At 45.4% G+C, this 22,729-nt stretch overlaps 1 protein-coding gene across 4 annotated transcripts in view; it reads left to right on the top strand.

Annotated features, from left to right (window-relative positions):
* Nucleotides 1-22,729, top strand: part of SYN1 (synapsin I) — a 104,521-nt gene that overhangs the window by 73,860 nt on the left and 7,932 nt on the right. For all 4 annotated transcript variants that reach the window (XM_072991317.2, XM_020797663.3, XM_078386480.1 and 1 more), the window contains exons 6-9: nucleotides 19,014-19,076; nucleotides 19,620-19,762; nucleotides 21,813-21,887; nucleotides 22,229-22,331. In XM_072991317.2, the coding sequence (XP_072847418.2) occupies nucleotides 19,014-19,076; nucleotides 19,620-19,762; nucleotides 21,813-21,887; nucleotides 22,229-22,331 (384 nt within the window). The remainder of the gene's footprint in view (nucleotides 1-19,013; nucleotides 19,077-19,619; nucleotides 19,763-21,812; nucleotides 21,888-22,228; nucleotides 22,332-22,729) is intronic.

A 22,729-nucleotide genomic window follows, 5' to 3' on the forward strand; every position in this document is an offset into this window, starting at 1 on the left:
CCATCTGTCCAGTTTGGGAGCTTCGGTGCAGATTGTCTTGTGGACTTGAAGTCTCATTCGTATGTAAATGGGTGTCAGTTGCACGGGTTTGAAAAGGTCTTCTTTCTGGGCAGACATGCCATGGTCTCGTGCAGTAAGGTCAATGGGTATGTTAGGGTGGCTGCGTACCAAGAGGAAGTAAACACATCTTGGCCAACCTTGTGGTGAGACAGAGTAGATCACGTCTTGGAGAAGTTACTTTGGAGACTGCGACTGCCAGAATCCAGCCGGTGGCCAGGATAGCTGTGGGATGCGGGCTGTCATCATTTTAAAAAGATACGTTTTCTAAACTGTGGTCTCTTGCCTCCCTGGATTGGCAAGCCTTCTTCAGGCTCATAGGCAGAGGACTGGTCCATAACCTGCTACCTCTCTTTCATCCAGACAGCCGAATTATTGGACCCAAAGTTTTCTGCATGTATTCTGACCCTGAGATGCAGTTCCCTCCCCAAATGAAAACAAACAAACGAACAGGGTACAGCTTAAAGTCAATAAAGTAAATGGTTGGTTACACCGTGTGAGACTTGGAACCAGGACCTCTGGGTTCTATTCTTGTCTCCAGTGTGTGGGTTTAGACCTGGTAGGGCTTGAAACCAGGAATCCTCGATCTAATCCTGGCTCTGGGTGGGCCGTGAGGTTAGAGAGAAGAAAGCCAGTGTGGCTATTTGGAGCACGGCTGAGCGTTAGATGAACCCACTGTACTGTTAGCTGCCTTGGAGACAGAGCCGAAACAGTTTGGCATGTTTTGTTATATGGGGGCGCTTCACTTTCCCTGAACGATCTATTGTTCCTGGAAATGGTGCCTTGAATTGGAGGGGCTGGACCGCTGAGGATTTGGCTGAGTGGTGGGAAACCCAGGCTGGGCTGTGAGCCAAGGTCCCAGTTGGAAACAGATGCCTCCTGCCCTCCCTTCTGAGCAAGAAGGGCGGGGAGCCTGCCTCTGTGTGTGGTGGTGTGTGCGGTTTGTGCTTGCGGAGACGGAGGGGGATCAGAGCTGGGATTACAACAAAGAGGGCTGAGATCAGAAAGATGTGGGCTGGCCTTCAACAACGAGGAAGATTACGGGCAACAAGAGTGTCGGTTTGGGAAGTAGGGGTGGGGGCTAAGGAACCGCCCGAACCTGCACAATGCCAAATATGGGATAATGGTGGAAGTGTAATGGGATAATTGTCAGGGTTTGTGTATTTATGTCTGTGCGGGCTCCTGTCTGATCTGGCTGCTTGTATCAAGATGATAGGCTGCTGTGACAGAATAACCAGCGCTTTGTCACGCATGCTTCTTCCCCACTCCTTCTTAACATACGGACTGCCCTGGCTGTGAACTCCTGTTTGCTGGAAGGCTGCCCATCATTCTCCCCATTCCTTCCCCAGTAAGGATTTTGCATACTTTAGAGCAGAGACCAGCGGGCACCGGCTGGTACAGGGCAACATCATCCTCAACAGCCAAGGCTTCTTCCTTGATCTATGACCCATATTGACTCTCCAAGCTTTTGCCTGTTCCTTTCCCACCCCTGTTATCATAGGACCCCTTCCCTGCTGCTTTCAACGGCTGTGCCCGTTTGCCACTCTAAGTGAATCTGATAGCTACAGTGGGAGGTGAGATTCGTGGTCAGTCATGCTGCCTAGCAGGGGTTAGAGATGGATGAATTGGGCTGGTTGGTGGTTCAGTCTGCAACCCAGTTCGAGAATCCTGTTCGGCTGAAAAAAAGCACTGAACTTTTTTCTCCTTGGCACGTAGTTTTTGCTTTGGCAAAATAGACACCCTCCGGCCCCCTGCCCTTGCTGCCTTCCCTTCCTGGTCCTGGTCCTGCTGCAGCGGCTGCCACCGCTGCCCCTATCATCAGAGACAGTGAGCCGCTTCCAAGGGCTGGTCCTGCTGCTCCAGTGGATGCGCCCACAGCCCAGCTGATCAGGGCAATCAGCAGGGGGTCGGGGGCCTGCACAGAGGCAGTGACTGCGCTCCTCACTGTTGCGCTGTCGCTGCCGTGACAGGAGCGAGTAGCCTTCCCCAATGGGCACAAACCAAACTCTGAGCCAGTTTGGTTTTCTGGTTGGTTTGTGGTTAACCACAAACCATCACGAACCACAATTTTTCAGGTTTGTGCCCATTTCTATCAGGGATGTATGATAGGCAATAGCTCCTAGGATGCAGACCAGGGAAGGACAGGAATTTGACTTGCCACCAAGTCTAGCCCAGTGACAGCTGACATTATTCATGGATTGGATGTATTCAGTAAATGGACTTCCTCTGGGTGCTACACACATTATTGCAAATCGAGCGTCTGTATGAAACTCTCATCATATCCATCCGTGCACAAGATTTATGTTACTGCCAAAATAATCCAGCCCCTTTTTATTAGTGGTGTTAAGAGTGTCAGAGTTTGTTTGTTTGTTTGTTTGTTTGCTTGTTTGTTTGTTTATACATACTGCATATCTGACTGAAGGCATGAACCAGGGATGGACATGTAATAAGGGGCTCAAACTACAGGAAGACAGATTTAGGAGGAATATCAGGAAAAATCTCTTAACTGTCAGAAAAGTATAACAATGCAACCAATTATCTCAGGAGGTGTGAGCGCTCGGACACTGGAAACATTCAAGAGCAATTTGGACAGACACCTGCCAGATACACTTTTACTTGGATTCCTGCACTGAGCAGGGGTTGGATTAGATGGCTTTATAGGCTCCTTCTAATTCAATTATTCTGTAATCATCCACTAGGTCTTGTTTACTTGGACTTCCAAAATTATATTGACAAGGCCCCTCAATAGCTCTTGAGCAAATGTTGCAGCCATGGGATGAGAGGAGAGCACTTGCAATAGAGGGACATAAACCTGCCTCAAGAATCTATACTGAGATGAGTGCTTTTTGTCTTGTTATCTGGAGTTAGAGCCAAGCAGTTGTGGTAAAGTTTGCTGACATTGTCAAGTTGTTTAGGTTGCATAAAATAAAGCTTATGAAGAACTTCAAAATGTTATCTCCAAAAAGAGGGGAACAGTCATTAAAATGGCACATGCAGTTTTATGCAAGCCAGTGTAAAGTGATACATATTGGGGCAAAATATTGCAAGTTCATATATCATCTGATGGGATTGGAGCTAACAGTGGCTTGAATTGTGTTGGTGGATAGCTTGATGAAAATGTCAGACAAGCGTGCAGCTGCTATGATAAATGCCTCCAGGATAAGTAGCCATTGGTAGCTTTATTCTCTGTCAATCTGGCTGATCCCATTTTAAGGCTGCCCAAGTTGGTTGTCATCAGTTCTCTTTGCGGTCATGAATTCTGAAGTGAGTGTTGCATGTGTGTGAGTGCCATTGACCATGTGGGTGGACATTTCTATGTGACTTGTTCACACCTAGTCATTAGCCTGCCAGAAAGGAGGGTGGTAGTTTTGTGGGGAAGCTCCGTGCTGTTTGTCCTGCCTGAGTAATGTCAGCATTAACACGCAAGCCACGATTCTGCAGGATCACCCCACCTGGAAGTAGCTGTCATGGTGTTGTTGGTGTTTGTAAGGGAACTACAATTTGTTCTTATGAAAAGTGGGGTGGGTAGAGGGAGAACAGAAAGAGATGAGATTAAAACATCACCCAGGTTGAAGCAAGCTTGGAGATATCACCTTGGATGAAGCGGAAGGGTGAATAGACAAGATTCTGTGTGACTCAAGGAGTGGCCCAGAGTCTCCCTTGGAGAGCGCACAAAATCAGGAAGTGTTTATGTATGTGTATAGTGAAGCATGCACAACAGGAACAAAAAACCAAGCCATGTTTCAACAGAGTACTGTATTAGGGGACAGGTCATAAGATTATGGGGGGTGGAGGTACTAGAGGTAGGGCTGTCACATGTCTGCAGTCTGTTACCTTGGCAAGACAGGAGAGGTTCTGGTTGAAACACAGTTCATAGAGCGGATGCTTTCTGACTGGGCTTAGCAGGCAAATTAAGGAGGACAAACCTATGCTTAGTTGGGAAGGAGGGTCGAAGGAGGGGGCTGTTAAAACACCTCTTTCTATTCCCATTGTTGTGTCAGACAGCCCTATTGTTCCGCTGCTTTAGACTGCTTGGTGATTTTCGGTACAGAGATATTGGCAAGGGTGCGTCTGCGTGGCCAGCCGGGCTGGCCAGCCAGTTTTGTGGCTTGCCATCTTTGCTGGGCTGAGGTTGAAATCCATGTCTGGTGCTGACCTGGCGGGAAGTAAGGGCATGTGGGCCTTGATTTTGAAAGCAGTACTGAAGGGGGGAGAGCCACACTACATATGATGGAGAAAGTATGCTAGAGGAGCCTGGTTTAGGATTACAGAATGGGAGCGGCAGCAGGCGCAGCATTGTGAAGGATAGGGAGCCGGGCGGCTGTCCTTCCAAGTGCAGTTGTTCTGAATGGAAATGAATGGAGAGGGCCAGGAGGAAGCCTCCGTGAGTGGGAGAAGCCTCTCCTTCATGCAGAATGATGCTGTATCACAAGTAGCAGCTGCCAGGAGGCACTGTCTTCATGTTGAGAACAAATCTACTTCCTTCTCACCTCCTGGTATGATTTCCAGCCGCTACCAGAGCTGCCTCCAGTGACGGCCACATCAAAGTGATTATATCCAATGCGACTACTGTACAGCGCAGTCTTAACAGGGCTTCCCGTCGGAGTTTGATGATGGGTGGGAATCGGCGTGGGAGTTCTAAATGCTTTCCTCGGAATTTCAGCTGCATGGCTGGGATTCTGTAAAAATAAACTCAGGCTACCTTTTACGATAAATGCAGAGTTTGTTGCCATATATGTAAATAGTAACTGCAGGAACTGCTGAGTGGGAAATAGTCTTGCCCTGAGGGTGGGTACTGTACAGTCCGTGGGCCGCAGAGGAGGCCCTCCTGCAGACAGATATGTGGTTCCTGATGTGTGGGTTCCACCCCACCAAGTCTCCTGCCTCTTTGCCATGGCCCCAAGCCTTGCTGCCAAAGCTGATGTTTCCCTGCCCCTAACAACTGTGGGGTGCTGGGCACTGCAAGAGGCTTTAGCCTTCTGTCTTATAGCTGGCAAGAAAGACTGGCATTGCTGGAATGAGATGAGTGGTGAGGAAACAGCAATTGTCGTCAGGATTGTTGGGGCAGTGGTGCAGAGGCTTAATCTTCCGCCTTGTCCCATCCGTTCTTGTCAACCACTCAGAAGAATATGGCTGTCTGGGTTCAAAACTAGAGCAGAGGAGGTGTTCCATTTGCTATACCCTGAATTGGTTTGCCAATTACAACCCTTTACAGCAGTGGTCTCCAACCTTGGGCCTCCATATGTTCTTTGACTTCAATTCCCAGAAATCCTGGCCAGCAGAGGTGATGATGAAGGCTTCTGGGAGTTGTAGTCCAAGGACATCTGGAGGCCCCAGGTTGGGGACCACTGCTTTACAGTATTGAAAATTCCAACCGGAAGGAGAAGGACCAAATAGGATCACTTGAGCATTCATATGTTATTTGGGTGCGAATCTTAACTTCATATTGCAGTGGTTCCCAACTTTAGGTAACTTAGGTGTTCTTAGATTGCAACTCCCAGAAACCCTGGCTAGCACAGCTGGTTGTGAAGGCTTCTGGGAATTGTAGTCCAAAAACCCCTGGGGGTCCAAGTATGGGAACCACTGTTTTATTTTGTAACTGCATCTTCACTCATCTGTTTTCATGAGTGAAAGCAGACGAGTGACTGAGAAGACCGCTTCTTCGCCAACCCTTCTTCTCTAGGTAAGCACTTCAGTTATGAAACTTTGCATTACCTTTGGAGGGGCCATTCTTATGAGGCACCGTCAACATTTTATGTAGTGGGCCATTGAAGACAGATTCTCTTTCCCATTAAAATCATAAAATTGAAATGATGGGAAGGGAGTGGCAGCAAGCTAGGTAGTACAACAAGGGGGCGAGCTCCCAGCATCTGGCAGGAGAGTGCACACCCACCCTACAAGCCAGACCTTATCAGGGACTGAGACTTTTTTTTCAAAGAAATGGTTGGGTCCTGGAATGAGTCCCCCACAACCATCTACCCTTCTTCCTTGTGCCTGATGAAAAGTGCTTCTTTCCCTGAAATGTGCTAGGTTACAATTGGCCTCAGAGTATCCTCTTCAGATGATTATGTACCTCCATTCAGTCTCACGTTAGTGTGGATTGGCCTGCCAAAGCAATAGCAAATCAGATGCCTGGTGGATTGGCTACCTATTATGGCAGAGTGACCACTCTAGGGGAAATGTTTTTAATCCCTTTGGTGCAGAACTGCACTATGGATTTTGAACTGGTTCAAAATGACTTATGTTTGCTTCTTACAAAGAATTCTGGGAAGTAAAACCTTGGGAGACCCCGTTCAGAACATTCGTATGCAGAGGACAGCAGTTTCTAAGGTCCCTTTTCTGGGGATTAAGATAATTTTAATAGAAGAGAAATTGATTCCAGTTTTGGGTCTAAATGGGGTTCTTATATTGTCAAAACAGGAATTCACATTTTATTGCTTTTTGTAGTTATTCTTGTTTCCAGGCAGATTCCAGGGTTAATTTAATACCTGGTAATAACATCTACAACTTCTTTCCACTTTATTTCTTAAAATTGCATTCCTGCTGCTCTGCGATCAAGCTCTTCCACTCAACTTTTTGGAACAATGTGCCTGATTTTTTTTTTTTTTTTAAAGTATATAGAGATTTTTGTGCCTTTTTATTTGGCCTAGGCAGGGTCATAAAATTTGCTTTCAGCTTGCAGTGTAGATGTTTCCCTGGATTTCTAAAAGATAAGAAAGCATTGACACAAGATACACTGGAGGGAAAAAATAATTACTCTGGCATCTTATGATGGTTTCTCTTCTTCGTGCCAATGGTATGGTTCCAAGCTGTGGGCCGGGCTTCTGTTTTTTATTTATTTACGCTGCTCTCTTGGATATAAGCCTGCAATTAAACTGCTACCTGGTCTAGCTATTTCAAGGCAATGGGTCAACATTTTCAGGCAGTATGGACTGGCTCGCTGTGATGACTGCGTTCCCTGAGCCACCAACTAGGGGCACCACCAAGCTCTGAGAGAACTACCCATGGATGTTTCACTGGACTCTGGACTCGGAACAGGTATCAGCTGACAACGTCAGCCTAGGCAGGAGTAGAAAATTCCATGAGTTTTCAATTTATCTGCCTTCAAATTTTTGAGCTACAGGTTGTGTCTGTCTTCAATATGCAATTTGCAAAGTCTGGGAGTTTGTGGGAAATGAATGGAAACATAGTTCTGAACCATCTGCACTGTCTGAATACAATATTCCGAACATGGAAAGGACCACACTGAGACTGCCTGCCATAATAATAATCATGTGCTCTTAAGTCAGTTCTGACTTATGGTGATCCCTTTCAGAGTTTTCCAGGTAGAGAGTACTCAGAAGTGGCTTCCCATTCCCTTCTTCTGGGGGCAGCCTGGGACTGTGCAGCTTGCTCAAGGCTACACAGGCTGACTCCTCTTGGGAGGCACAGTAGGGAATCAAACTCCCAACCTCTGTAGCTAGATACTTAACCACTGTGTTATAAATGAGGAAGCTCTCAGAAGAACCTGGTGGTAAACCTAATTCAGCATGAATATATAGAGATTCAGTGCCATGAGTTTTGATGGGCAGAGCTATCAGTTTTAGTTTACATTCTGATTTTTTAAAAAATGTATTTAAATGTGAAGAAGTTCGCAAAGAGTGGTAAATTTGTATCAAAGGCTGAATGAAAAGTTGCACCCATCCCATATAGTGTTTGCAACCAGATTTCACCATTAGCAGACCTAGATACCACCTTTTGTATCTTACTGTCCATTCTTGCCCTCACTGCTACCTGATGCTTTGATCCTCCAGTTTTTTTAACACTGCTTGCTAGCCCTCTGTGCTTTGCCCTTCCCTACATTTCTAGACCCAGTGATGATAAGGATAATTTTCGCCTTGCACGTTAGCATTATGTTACCGTGTGGGTTTCAAAATTGTGACCTCAGAGGAATGTCTGGTCTTGATGGGAAATTCCTTGTTTCTCTGGGCAGCTGGTGCAGCCAGTGTCTCATCCTTCTCCTTAAGAATTGGCAACTTGGCTTCACTTGGAATGTGTCCTGCTTTAACCCTAGAGATCAAATGCACTTCCCTCTCATCTGCTGAAACAAAAATAAAAATGGAAAACTATGTCTAACTCTTCCAAATGTTGCACTTAGAAAGACAGCCCTTGAAATGGAAAGTTTTTTTTTAAAGGTCCTTTGTGATGCTGGATGAGATTTGGAAATGGAATGCGCCCATGAAACTTTCCCTCTTTATATTTTGATGGCAGATACTCTCTGCATGAGTCTGACATCCAGCAGCAGCCAGTTTCTGCCCAGTTGCATTTGAAAGTATAGGGCAAGTAATTGGCAGGCACTTTTGTACATGTCACATAAAACTCATTCATTCATTCTCATACATTCATTTTCATTCATGCCTTTGGACAGGTGAATTATGTCCGATACTTGGAAGAAACAGTTCTGCATCGAATTTGTATTCTGAAATATGATGGCCAGAGTTTGAAATCAAAGACCTGCATTTTGAGGATTGAAAATCTGTCACAATTAGAATGTTTGCAAAGGTTTGCGTCATCTCTGATTCAGAGCAAAGGTTGCTGCTGACATGCATTAGTATGACCAGCTGGAAGGGTAACTCTTAGACTGTTCCAGCAGAAACGTCAAGGAGCCTCATGCAACCTTAAAAACGTACCCTGTTTCCCTGAAAATAAGACCTTAGCTGAAAATAAGCCCTAGTATAATTTTTCAGGATGCTCGTAATATAAGCCCTACCCCCAAAATAAGCCCCGGTTAAGTGAAACCCCGCCTTCCACCATGGTGCAGTAACCAGAAGAAGATGACATGACTGTATTTGAATAAATGTATATGATTGTACATGAACAAAATAAAACATGCCCTGAAATTAAGCCCTAATGCGTTTTTGGAGCAAAAATTAATATAAGACCCTGTCTTATTTTCAGGGAAACACGGTAACACATTTGTTCTTATTTTTTTATTATTGCTATCAGCTGCATTTCTATCCCACTTTTCAATCAGTGAGGTCAAAGTGGCTGTGTCTCGTTTTCTTCCCTGCCTTCCCTGTGAGGTAAGTCAGGCTGAGAGACCATGACAGTCCCAGGATCTGTTCTGTGGATTTCGTGACTGAATGGACATTAGTGCCCAGGTCTCTTGAATCATAGTCCAGCCCTCTAAGCGCTGTATCATACTAACCCACTTTATGGCATAAGGCACATGCCATTAACTATCATGGACTGCACTTTTCCATCAGCTGCATGGAGTGATTCCCTTAGATGCATGCACACAGTTGGAGGGCAGGTGTGTGTTCCTCTCTCTCTCTCTCTCTCTCTCACACACGCGCACGCGCACGCGCACGCGCACACGCACGCACACACACACACACACACACACACACACACACACACACACACACACCTTATTTTACTTTGCCCCTAGATCAGGCCTAAGATCCACTGTTTTGGACCTAATTTAGTCGCAGTGCACGATAGCTAGATTGAGACAATGATTTATCTTCTCTCAGGCATTGTTTCAAATACTTGAATCCAGTCAGCTGTTTCCCTTTTCTGTCTTCCACGCTTTCCCTTGCCAGCTCTCCAGTCATCGGACACTAGAAGTATACATCACTCCTGAAAGCCAGCCCTCAGGGGAGTTCCACACAAAATTAATTTCCTGTACGTTGGCTGTTTCCTGTAGGAAACCACAGGGGTTTTAGATATGAGGTGCCTGGTGCGGATGCGCGTTTTGCCAAAGGAGGCTTGGGCCACAGCAGGAATCTGATGCCAGACACAGTTTCCAACCATACATTCAAGTGTGATGCAGAGACCGCTTAAACTTATCTCACAGGGTATGGAGCACACATAGATTTCTGGACTCAAGCCAATTGTGGGTCTTAAATGGGTGACTTCAGAAATGTCAGTCAGTGATTCCTTCTGTGCACCAGCTTTAACCAACTCTCTCTAGAGGAGGAGGTGGTAAGATTAGGCAAGGAAGTCACCCTCCTTGCACCCACCAGTTGGGGATTGCAATTCTTGACCCCGCTGAAAGCTTTTGGCCCAGGCTTGCTTTCTGGTCTGAGCCTCTAGGAGACCTGCAGCTGTGAGGTTGTGGATTTTGCTTTCCCTCACCCCCTCCTGGGGCTGCATAGGAGCCAGCAAAAGATCATACGTGGCTGCTGTGGTGTGGGACATAGCAGCAGGGCACACCGTTCCTATAAGAAAATGTCAGACATGCAGAATTTCTCTTGTAGAAAGAACAACAAAATATATTGAGGCACCAAAGTTCACAGACTAAAATGTTTTATTTGGCACAAGCTTCTGTGGGTTGCAGCCACTTCGTCGCATGCTTTTGATGAAGAGGGCTGCACCTCTCCCCCAAAGGTTTTTGACAAAAGTTATTAATTTAAGGTACCATGGGCTGGCTAGATAGCTCAATGCATTGGAATACTGCAGAGCCATTTTTGAGTCCCCGCTTCGCCTCCTTGGAGTACAGAGCCAGCCTGTGTCCCTTTGGGCAAGCCCCAGGGCACCCCCAGAAGAAGGGAATTGTTAACCATTTTGGAGCCCTCTACACCTAAGAGACCTCGGAAAGGGCCAGCTTGAGTCAGAATCAATTTGACAGCAGATAATTATTAAATAAAATGCTAAATGTCTCTGCTGCTTTTGCTGCATCTCAAACTAACATGGCTATCCACCTGGGGTCGGAGAGCTGTTGTTCAGGGCATCCCCAGAAATACCTTTGATGCCACTTTGATCCCAGATGGCACCAGTGGCAGCTTTTCAAAGAAGATGTGATACATTTTCCCCGATGGCACAGTGGTTAAACTGCTGTACTGCGGCCAAAACTGTGTTCACGACCTGGGGTTCAATCCCAGGTAGCTGGCTCAAGGTTCACTCAGCCTTCTATCCTTCCAAGGTTGGTAAAATGAGTACCCAGCTCGCTGGGGGGGGGGGGGCAATGTGTAGCCTGGATAATTAACTTATAAACTGCCCAGAGAGTGCTTGAAGCGCTATGGGGCGGTATGTAAGCAGCACACTTTGCTTTTTTTAAATGAAACTTTCTGGTCTCACCCCAGAGTGGAATTGCTGCATACTGGGTGTGTAGGTTTGCCTGGCCCCGGTAGTTCAAACATCTATAGGATTTCACACAGGTAATCCCTTCCCATCCCATCTCACAGATGCCACACAACGTTCTTTTTCCTGGGCAGATTCTAGGCCATGTCATGGCTTTGCATGATGGACAAGAATGTGATTGTTTGTTTAAAAGCTTAAATGCTTTGTTAAGCCAAAAATGTTGCAGGTGGTAGCTAAGCCTGTGATGTGTTTTGGTTGGCTTCTATCACCAACACAGTATAATTATCCATTATAATAATAAATGTTTCAACATCACTTCTGAGGCATTCTACTCATTAGAAGGCTTTACAGTAATTATCATGAATATTTCTAACCATTTAGGATTGGAAGCTATTAATATTCCCACCTGCAAATGAAAGAACAAATTAATTTGTTCAGGGTCACTCCAAGTTGGCTCAATCTATCTAGTCTCACTAACTAGCAATGCTATGTCTTCATGAGATGATGGTGCCCTGCCCAGATTCTGAAAACTTGTTTGTGCCAGTGTGTTGGGTTTTAATATTTGGTGGGGAGATATATATATATATATCTCCCCACCAAATATACAGTATATATCTACCCACACAAATATATATATTTGTGTGTAGTGTGTGTGCATATAACAGTGTATGTATGTATATATGTGTGTGTATAGCTATATATACTTATTTTTATATATTTTTATATATCTCCCCACCGAATATTAAAACCCAACACTGATAAGCAAGCTTTCAGAATATGGGCAGGGCACAATCATATGTATATACTCATTTTCAGAATGTCCCAGCCTAAAACAATATACATATATATTTGTGCTGGGTCATTTTAAAAACTAGTTAGCAGACTCAAGACAACCTGTCAGCTTTTTGTTTTAGGTTTAATTCTTCTGCTTGGTCTTGTGGTTCTTCTCAATGAGACATTTGTCTCCCCCTTAAGCACAGACCTTTACAGTGGGGTCTCTACTTAAGAACTTAATCCGTATTGGAAGGTGGTTCTCAAGTTGAAAAGTTCTTATGTTGAATCTGCATTTCCCATAGGAATGCATTGAAAACCATTTAATCCGTATCTGCGCTTTTCCGTCCATAGAAACTACGTATAGAAGTGTTGCCCAAGATCAACCAAAGTTCCTTTTATCTAGCCTTGTACAGTACTTCTCTTTCTTCCTTGGCTCCCAGGCCTTTTATGTACCCTTCCCCACTCAGTCCTTGCTTTATTTTTTTCCACTGCTTTATATCAGGGGAACAGTTCAAACCTGTGGGCTCTCTCTCTCTCTCTCTCTCTCTCTCTCTCTCTCTCTCTCTCTCTGTGTGTGTGTGTGTGTGTGTGTGTGTGAGAGAGAGAGAGAGAATGTTTCATGTCTACCCCACATGGTGAAGAGCCAGGTCAGCAAGTGGGGAGCGCTTCCAGAAGGGTGTACCCACAGATGAAGAAGGAAGGAAACTACTGCCCCAAGCTCCCCCCCCCCGGTAAAAAGACAAAAATAGTGTGGACACAGATCTCCATAACTCTCATACTCAATTGTCACCAAGCAACAAAAAGAGGTGTGGGACAAGGCAGTGCAAACGTTTTGACTATGGTGAAATCCCACGAGAATGGTTAGGTGTGGCTCAGTTTCAATCCAGTTCATAATCAGCAAATGAGACTGACATAACGTTGATGAGGAACCTATTGGGTCTGGGCCAATTCACAGGACATTGAAATGAACACTTACTGTAAAGCATGAAAAGCGCCTTTGGAACAGTTGGCTATCACACCAGTAAGCTTGTCGAGAAGCAGGGGTCGGTTACCTCCTAGGAAGGCAGGGAGGTGCTCTATATACTGAATCCTTGGTCCCTCAACTTCTCTTCCATCTTCCTGACTTGCAGTCCAGGGAATCTTTTAGCACTACCTGGGGATGCCAGAGATTGGCTCAAGGGCTCTCTGAATGTAATGTTTCCCCCACTGAGCACTGCCCTTTCAGTAGCTCTTTGGGACTCTCTACCCATTACTCCACCAGCCTCGCATTTGCCAGCAAATATGCCTCAGGAAAGGCATACAGAGTCCCTGCTGCTTGGGGGCAGGCCTGTGGACACACGTTTGTCATTCCACCAACACTTCTCTCAGGATGGCTCAGGTGTTGCAGAATTCTTATGCAAAACCATAAAACAATGTCAGGTAGTCTCATCTCATGAACTCGTTGAGTTCTTTCCAGCAGGTATATACAGCACATACTCAAGACGTTGCAGCCAACTGTGGCTTCTCTGTACACATCTAGTAATGGAAAAATTGATTATGAAAGGGAAGGTGGAGTTTCCATGCTGTTGATGAACCTTTTGGGGCAGGTGTTTGCTTACAGGTGAAGTCTTCAGGGCCCTGGCAGGATTCCAGAAGTTGGGTTCTATAGAAATGCAAGATTGGACTATGGAGGTGACATAGTGGCTGAGCTGCAAGGCAGGAAATACTCCATTTTAATATCATCTTGACTGTGAACTCATTCAAGACCAAAGACCAAGACCCCCCCAACACCATACCTGCAATATGGTTTTAATAGTACTGACCTATCACTGTGTAGGGTTGTTGGAAGAACCCATGTTAATTTATCCCTGTGCAACATGCATATGCAAATGTGGGCACTCTTTCATGAACCATGCACCAATGAAAATGGGAAATATTTCTTTACAACTTTTTGTCAAAAGAAATACTTTTAAGGCAGGGGGAAAGAACCACCCCTCCTCCTGATTAGGGAAATTGTGAGCAGATTTTCTAATGTGTCTTGATTAGGGCCACAGTCCTAGTCATGCACATCCTGGAATCAATGTAATCGAACAGGGTGGGAATTGCTTTTGAGTGAGCACACCAGGATCTTGATGTAGGTCCTAGAAAGTGACATGGGTGCCATTTCCAGTATCGTTGATTTGGAATAGCCAGCAAGGAGAATTTTTCAGACCAAGGTGAAAGGCTTGCAGTAAATAAGGAAGGAAGGCTGCAATCAGAGGACACTTGATCTCACGTTCTGGACTGTTTTTGGCACAGCTGGTTTTGATCTACAGTATTTTCCAGCAACTACATGGCATACTGGTAATTGCAAACTACCCCATTTTTTTCCCATGGCTGTCTGCACCTTTTTGGATCACTGACAGGAGCTACTTTCTTTCTTTTGTTTTAAACCCAGGTAGGATCGCTCCCTTTTAGTTTGGTTTCCAGCATGAGTATTGCACCACAGCAGTGCAAGGAGGTGTCTTCCCAAACAATTTACGGCTATGTTGCTTAGATGGGAAACCAATGAGGTGCTATGTCTCTCAGCAATAAACGAAAAATAATTCTTTCCCTGGTTTTCCTAGTTCTCTCCATGGCATCAGGAGACAGCAGAGAATGTGGGGTCATGAAGGCTGAGAGAGACGAACTGGCTAAATAGAGTCGCTCTGAGGTGTAGTGTTGCTTCCTGTCCTGAAACTAGATAATCCTTGTGTATGGATGCAAAGATCATCCTAAACGTCACACCATGTTTTCAAGCCACCCTGATTAGCTCAAGCTCATCCCCATTTCCAAGCCATAGAGCCAGCGTTTGTCCGAAGACAGTTTTCGTGGTCACGTGGCCAGCGCAACTAGACATGAAACACCGTTACCTTCCTACCGAGGTGGTACCTATTTATCTACTTGCATTTTTTACATGCTTTCGAACTGCTAGGTTGGCAGGAGCTGGGACAAGTGACGGGAGCTCACTCCGTTGTGTGGATTCGATCTTGCATCATTCTGCTTACACTGCACTTTTATGTACAGACTGTTGTCAGCATTTAATGCATTTTTGTCATACTCTCGGATCTTTCACCTACTTCGAAATACTTAGAGCAGCTGTGAGGGGCTGTTGGCCATCCTTGGATCGAAATATATGCTCACGCACGCAGAAGGACACACTTTCAAAATGAGTTGTCAGTTTATTGTGAGTCACAATGAATGGCAAGGCTGAATTTGCAAATTGTTGTCAAGCTACCATTGCTTTATCGTTCCCCACTTCCTCAAAAAGTGGGTGATTTTTCAGGGCAGGATTTCCCGGCATCTGTTTCCTTGAGCTGAAGACTTGTGGGATTTTCATAATATCGGTTTGTTTACATATGTACACTTTGTGTGTGAGTGTGAGTGTGTTCAGGCAGGGAGAAATGAGCTGGCTTTCAGGCAAACAATAGTAATGGTAAAGCCATCAGTTCTTCAAAAGCAAACAGTTCCTCTCTCGGTCAACCCAGTGCTAGCTGAAAACCTCAGGTTCCTTTTTTCTTATACCTTTGCGGATATAGCTAATTACCAAAAATCAATTAAGTTAAGCCTGGAAAAGTTACTTTTTTCAACTGCAGTCCTAGAATCTTCCAGCCAATATGACTGCTGACTTGAGAATTATGAGAACTATAGTCCCATAATCACCAAAATTAACTTTCCCAGATTCTGAATTGATGCAGCTAAAGTACAGTGGTTAGTGTTGTACTAGGACTTGGGAGGCCAAGAGACTAGAAACCCCACTTAGCTATGACAATTCTGGGATGACCTTGGGCCAGTCATACCCTCCCAGTGTAGCCTACCTTATAGGGTAAAGTGTGAGGATAAAGTGGGAGGAATGCCATGGACATTGAACCCCCGAGCTCAGTGGAAGAAGGGAAGGGGATATAAATGCAATGAGATAAATCAGGGCTTTATTGAAATGAATAAAATGGGGTTGGAAATGGAATGAAATAAATAAATGAAGTATCCGCGAAGGCTTTCACGGCCGGGATCTAATGGTTGTTGTGGGTTTTTCGGGCTCTTTGGCAGTGTTCTGAAAGTAATCTCTCCTTATCACAACAGTACACCCACAACAAGACACACAAATCAGCCATCTACAGAAAAAGACAAAAGCCCATCTCACAGCCATAAATACTCCACTCCCAAGCCAACTACACCAAAGCACAGCGTGCTGTCCTCTGAAGATGCCGGCCACAGAGACTGGCGAAACGTTAGGAAGAACAACCTTCAGAACACGGCCAAAGAGCACGAAAAACCCACAACAACCAAATAAATGAAGGTTTTTAAATCAAGCACCTGCAGTTGCCATGCTACGATGGATGGATGGACGGACTGGTGGGCGGGCGGGCGGATGGGTTAGGCAGGCAGCCAATGTTGGGCATATCAATCCTATTAATTCTGCTTTGTACTTACATGCAAGACACACGGATGATGACTGAGATGGAATTTCAGTCTACATATGTACCTGCAATGCTAGCTCCTAGATTTTGGGGGCTGTTGGACAAACCAGTCCTCCTCAGTGGGGCCCCCTTGGGCTGGAAGTGGTGGCGCATACAAACTCAAGACTGTGCCACAAAGTGCCTGATCATTTTGGGCAGGTGTTTGGGCCCAGATACCTGATGGAGCTGGCTTTGCCTTGAACCTTATTAAGAGAGGTGAACTCACACGGCTACCTCCACTTGATTAGATGCATTGCGGTCCAGTAAGCATTGTGTTACATCACACGCTTACCACAGATCCAGTAAAGGCAGCATGAAGAGAAGTACGTGATGGATGTTTCAAACTGGCACAGACGCAGGGAGAACAACTAGTACAGATCTGCTTACATTCTTCGGTACATTCCTGAGAATCTGAAAGATCTTTTTTCTCGGTTGTTTTTCTATCTGTCTTATTCCTGAGATAGTGTGCAGCATAGGTGTACAATTTCTTGTCATCCTACTTCCCAGATGGCTGGTTACATTAATTACATGATTGCAAGCTTTTGAAGATTAGACCTGAGAGGCAAAAACTGAAGGAGTGTTCTGAGGAACTCAGCTCATGGGAAAGGGGAGATTTAAATCTTCCCTTCCTGGCACAGTAGGAGTGAAAGATGTCCCTCACCTCACTGGGCAGCAATATTATTAGGGAGTTAGTCTGGCTGGTGTCAGAGGGAGTCAGTTCCTGCCTGCTTCTGATGAAGGCAGCAAAGAGCAAAGGGTCACGCACAGAAGGATTCATGTAGCAATGCAGCAAAGCTCATGGTAGGACAGCTGTGCTGATCCCAGGTGCTCTGCGTCCTCCTCTGGATCTGAGCCTGAAAGAGCAAGGCAAATACGGGTGTGTGAAGGATAAATTATAAACAAGCACAAATTGTGAGGTTGCACAATATCATTGCTGATCAAGTGGCACATCCGTGAAGTCCTTAGCCTTAGTTTCCAGTCTTCCTGGGGCTTCAGATAGCCTTCATTCTGCTCTTAAAGTGGCAGTGTTTAAAGATTTAAAGATGGTGGTTGAAATGGTTAAATGTTTATCTATAAGCATCTGTGTTTATAGCAGGTAGGAAGGTGTTACCCAAGTGTTGTCGACAGCAGGCAACTCAAGTGTCAATGACAGGCATGTGCTGTAAAACACCCATGCTGCATGTTGGAGGATGATACCCCCAGCACCAGGGCTGTTTTGCTGAACATACAAAGCGGGCATGAGCTACTAGCAGCTCCTCACCAAGAGCCCAGCTGGCCAGGTCGACTCTCGTGATTTGGCAGCCAGATATTTTTTTAGACTGAATAAGGTTTGAACATGAGACCTCGTGCATGCAAAGCATGTGTTTTACATCTTGAGCTGTGGTCTCAGTTGAGAACTTTGAACTTTCTTTTGATGAATGAAGTACTTCAGAAAGTGGCTATCCTTTGTTGGGGATTTATAAACAGAAACTGGATGGCCGTTTGCTTTAGCTGTAGCTTTCTACATCAGTGAGGGTTGGAATAGATGATCTCGGAGCAACTCCCTGACTTTACAACTCTCTGCTTCTGTTAATTGCCCATTCCAGCCACTGTGCCCCCCCCGGGGGGGGGGCTGCTGAGAGTTGTAGTGCAAAATAGGAGCCTTTCCAAGCTCTCCCTGTTCTTCATTTAAGAATGTAGAACAAATGTTCACATACAGTGACTTGCAGAAAACACTTCTTAGACATTTTTGATCCATCAATAAATGTCTTCTGTAAAATTGTACGGGAGAGAGAGAGTATTGCCCACTGATGTGCATGTTCACCTCCAGGTAAATGCCTTGTCAAATGATGATTCACATGTGTAGAAGATCCAGCTGAGCTCAAACTTCAGAGCAGGGTTGTATTTTTTAATGGACCATCAGCCCACAAGTTGTTGAGCCCAGAGAAATAATCAGCTGCTTGTTTCCATTTTCCCTCATTTCATTCTGCTTTCTCATATATTCACATTTGCTGCAGTCTTTCTAGATGTTACTTGAGCTAATTCTAATTAATTTCCTAGCTTACCCTTCATAACATTTGCAATACTTTGTTTTAAGCAGTGTGCTGTAGTGGTTAGTGGGTAGGACTCGGGAAACCTAGGTTCAAATCCCCACTTGACTGTGAAGCTCACTGGGTAGCTTTGGGTCATTCATACTCTTATCCTTGCCTGGCCTACCTCACAGGCTTCTTGTGAGGATCCATTGGGGCAAGACGAGCTGGGTGTGCCACCTCTCCTTCTCCCCGCTGCTTTCTCAGAGAAGTTGACTGAGGGAATAGCGAGATAAAGATGTCACAAATAAATAGATCACCAGGATTACCCAGATATCACTAATAGGTGTGGTGGATAGAGTGACGGACTAGGACTCAGGAGAGCTGAGTTCGATTCCCTGCTGTGCCATGGAAACTCCCTGAGGGAGTGGAACTAGTAAAACCACTCCTTAATCACCTCACTGACTTTGAAAATCCTATTAGGGTCTCTGTAAGTCAGTTCTGCCTTGACGGCGACCCATAACAACAAGCGAACAAACATACGTGTAGATTGAACAATACCAAGCTGTGGTAAGCAAAGGGCTGTGGTGTAGCTAATCACAACAGTAGCCAACCAGCTCTTCCTAACTCCTCTTTCTCCCTTGTTCTCCCCCAGCTCACAACCTCCAAGTATCCAGTGGTGGTGAAGATGGGGCATGCTCATTCTGGAATGGGCAAGGTGAGTGTGGTAGTTCTTTCTGAGAGGCCTTGGGCAGCAGCTCCTGCTTTTTTTTCAGAGGCTAGAAATAAACACAGTTATTCTGAAGAGAGCTATATAGTATCAGGGAGGGGGGCTGATGGGATCTACACCTTCATTCTTTTTTTCTTCCCGGTGCCACCCCTGGTCAAACAGTTTTTGAGGTTTGGAGAATAGTGGAAGACCCTGCAAACTCTGTTCATCTTGAGGGAGAACTGGCCTGAGCACGGATCATGGGTCCCTCTTTGAAACTGCTTTCAGCCCTTCCCCACCTGCCCACCACCCATGATAACTCCAACCCTGATGTCTGTCTCCTGCTTTAAAGCTCTTTGCTTTTACATTTTGTGTCATACGCAGATAGAGGGCTTGGAAACCTGGAGAAAACAGTAATTATGTGCAGGAGATGTAGGTGTGGATCAACAGCTGTCAAAGGGCCAGAAACTCCATCAGTTGCAGAGGGTTTGGGGTGAATGTGGGGTAGGGTAGGTAAGAGGGTTTTGAAAGCTGCTCTCTTTCTGTTTGCAGGTCAAGGTAGAGAACCAGTATGATTTCCAGGACATTGCCAGTGTGGTGGCTCTCACCAAGACCTATGCCACTTCGGAGCCCTTTATTGATGCCAAATATGATGTCCGTATCCAGAAGATTGGCAACAACTACAAGGCCTACATGTGAGCATTGGGCAACATCCCCTGTAGAGCACCTTGCTCATTGAATCCTGTGAGGTGTAGCCTCTCCAGTGATCTGCTGTTTGTAGCACCATGATCCATTATCCCTTCCCCTTCACCAATTCTATCTGTTCCCCTCTTTCCCTTCTCCCTGCAGCAGGTGATCTTTCCATGTTGACTGATCTTGGTTGACATTTTCAGTAAAATGTAGGCACACTCTAGTCTCATCTGAATAGGATTTCAAGAATGTTATGGCTGCATTTTCAATGTCTGTTTCCTTGTTTCTGAGTTCAGCTGAGAAACTTACCATCTTTTAAAATAAAAGCAAAATTCATATCAAGAGTCTTTATGTTAAACCAATCAACATCCCCTTTTAAGGTGATGCAACGCATTTTGTGGTGCCTTGAAAACTACTCTCTTGGTCTTCAGTGGATCCTAAGACCTGTTGTGCTTCTTATGACATAGAAAGAAGGCTGCTCCTCTGAAATTTGTGTAACATGTTGCATTTCCATTACAGAGCCTGAAAGGGCTGGGTGGGCTGAGGAGGGGATTATTGTGAAAAGCCTCCTTCTGTTCTACTTGATCTGTGCTGGAAAAGATGATGGTGATGGTGTCATTTCTATAACATTTCACATTTTATCTTCAACCTACGTTTGAACCTATAAGGTCAAACATGTTTATGAATAATCTGGCCTTTCTCACCAGATTACTCAAAAACGTTGTTCAAACCAACCCATAAGCTCGAACACAGATTGCAGAAAAAATATGAAATGTCACAGAAATCTTCCCCCTAATCATCTTCATCCTCATTTTAAAAAATGCAGAGCTGGAAGGGATCCTGTGGATTTAGTCCAGCCCATGTCAGAGAGGCACAGTGGGGAATCGAGCGCCAGCCTCTGGCTCTACAGCCAAATACCTAAACCACTGAGCTATCCAGCAGTTCTGTGTCCTTTCCAAATCATTTTAGCGGTGATTTCCTGTGTCCTTAATGGGACTGTGTCATGTTCAAATGGAGCACTGAGAACTTTCTCCTTCTCATTAATCTCCACATTTCACTTTTATCCTCACACACTTGCTGTGTCTCAGGCTGCTTCTAGAGATACAAGAGGAAGGGCTACAAAACATCATCATCATGGTACGCTACAAATATCCTAAGGGATTAACACACCAGAATGTGTCTGCTTGTGTCTTTTTTTCTGTTTCTGACCCCAGCCCCTTCCTTCCTACACATGCCTGCTGTGAACCTGGGCAACAGGTTCATGGTTAAAGTATTTTCTGTCTCAAATTACAATCTTTTGGACGGGCTGACAGGATGCAGAGGAGGATTTGGGAAGCAAAGTGTGGGAGGTATAATCCCAGGTATCTCCAGCCTCTGGTCAGAAAGCCTCAAGAACCATTGCCCGTCAGAGATGACAATGGTGTGTGAAATGCACCAGTTATTTGACTCAGGAAAAGACAGTTCCCTGTGTTTCTGGGATTCAACACCATGTTTTGGGGTGGAGTGTGTGTAGTGTTTGTGACAGGCACACTTTGTCAGAAGGGTGAGAAAAGTTGCACTTACTGAAATCCTGTTTTTTACACAATTATGAAGCTGGCTGGATAGATCTGTGGTTTAGTCATCTGACTGTAGCGCCAGAGGTTTGGAGTTCAATTCCTCACTGTGTCTCCTGCAAAGCAGAGCCAGCCTGTGTGGCCTTGGGCAAGCTGCAGAGTCCCAGAAGAAGAGAATGGCAAACCGCTTCTGAGTACTCTGTACCTGGAAAACCCTGAAAAGGGTCGCCATAACAGTGCACAATTATTATGATTGCACAATTATGAAGAGCATAGGACAGGGCTTGTCCTCTTCTGCCTTTTGGAGTTGGGCTCATACTCCCTTGGGGTAAACCCTGTTCCTTACCAATATCTACCTGAGAAACCCCCATTCGGCCTAACTAATTTCTGTCAGCCCTCTAGTAACATAGTTCTTGAACTCTCTCAGGCTCTATCTGGAGCCACAAGGTGGGTCTCCCTGGAACCCTCCCAGTATTTAATGATGCCCTTTCCCCTCTGACAGGAGAACCTCTGTTTCGGGGAACTGGAAAACCAACACTGGCTCTGCCATGTTGGAGCAGATAGCCATGTCTGACAGGTAAGCAACAAAGGCCAGGGATAGTAGAAATGACTGGTGGTGGTTGTGAGTATATATGTGTGTGTGTGTGTGTGTGTGTGTGTGTGTGTGTGTGTGTGTGTGTGTGTGTGTGTGTGTGTGTGAGAGAGAGAGAGAGAGAGAGAGAGAGAGAGAGAGAGAGAGAGAGAGAAAGAGAGAGAGAGAGAGAGACCTCGTTGATGAGCCAAGGAAACAGCCCCTGTCTTTGGCTTCCACTCACCCTCCTGGTGAAAAAATGTCTGAGCTGGGGGTGGGGAGACTTATGGGGATTCCCTGCTGGTATGTCAATCATCATCTTTCTCTCCCCATCTCCTGACTGGCAGGTATAAGCTCTGGGTGGACAATTGTTCTGAAATCTTTGGTGGCTTGGACATCTGTGCTGTGGAGGCTCTGCATGGCAAGGACGGACGTGACCATATCATTGAGGTGAGGAGCTCGGTGTGGAGCTGTGCGCCTGAGCCTGTGCATGGTTCTTGCCTCTACTTGCCCAGTGTGCAGGATCTGAAATGTACCCCCAGAGAGAAGAAAAAAGAAGAAATTGCTAAGGTCCAGTTTACAATATTATTTTTACATGAAGAGGGCTAATTAAGCTAGAGAAAAAGATCTGAGGGGTAGAGGTTCATGCTGTCCAAAACATTATGTTTAGCTTAGTATGTCACCCATGTATTACCCACAATCACATATACCCCCCCATCCTTTTGCAGAATTAAAAAAACTGATCACAGGGGGAAAGTCCATTCAAATTGTTCTGCCTTGAAAAAAAAGTGGAAGCCCTAAGCAGCAGGGAAAAAAAACCCATCTGAACTGGGAGGAAAAAAGGGCCA

The sequence above is a fragment of the Pogona vitticeps genome, chromosome 2 (assembly GCF_051106095.1).
Source record: "Pogona vitticeps strain Pit_001003342236 chromosome 2, PviZW2.1, whole genome shotgun sequence".
Classification (NCBI taxonomy): domain Eukaryota; kingdom Metazoa; phylum Chordata; class Lepidosauria; order Squamata; family Agamidae; genus Pogona; species Pogona vitticeps.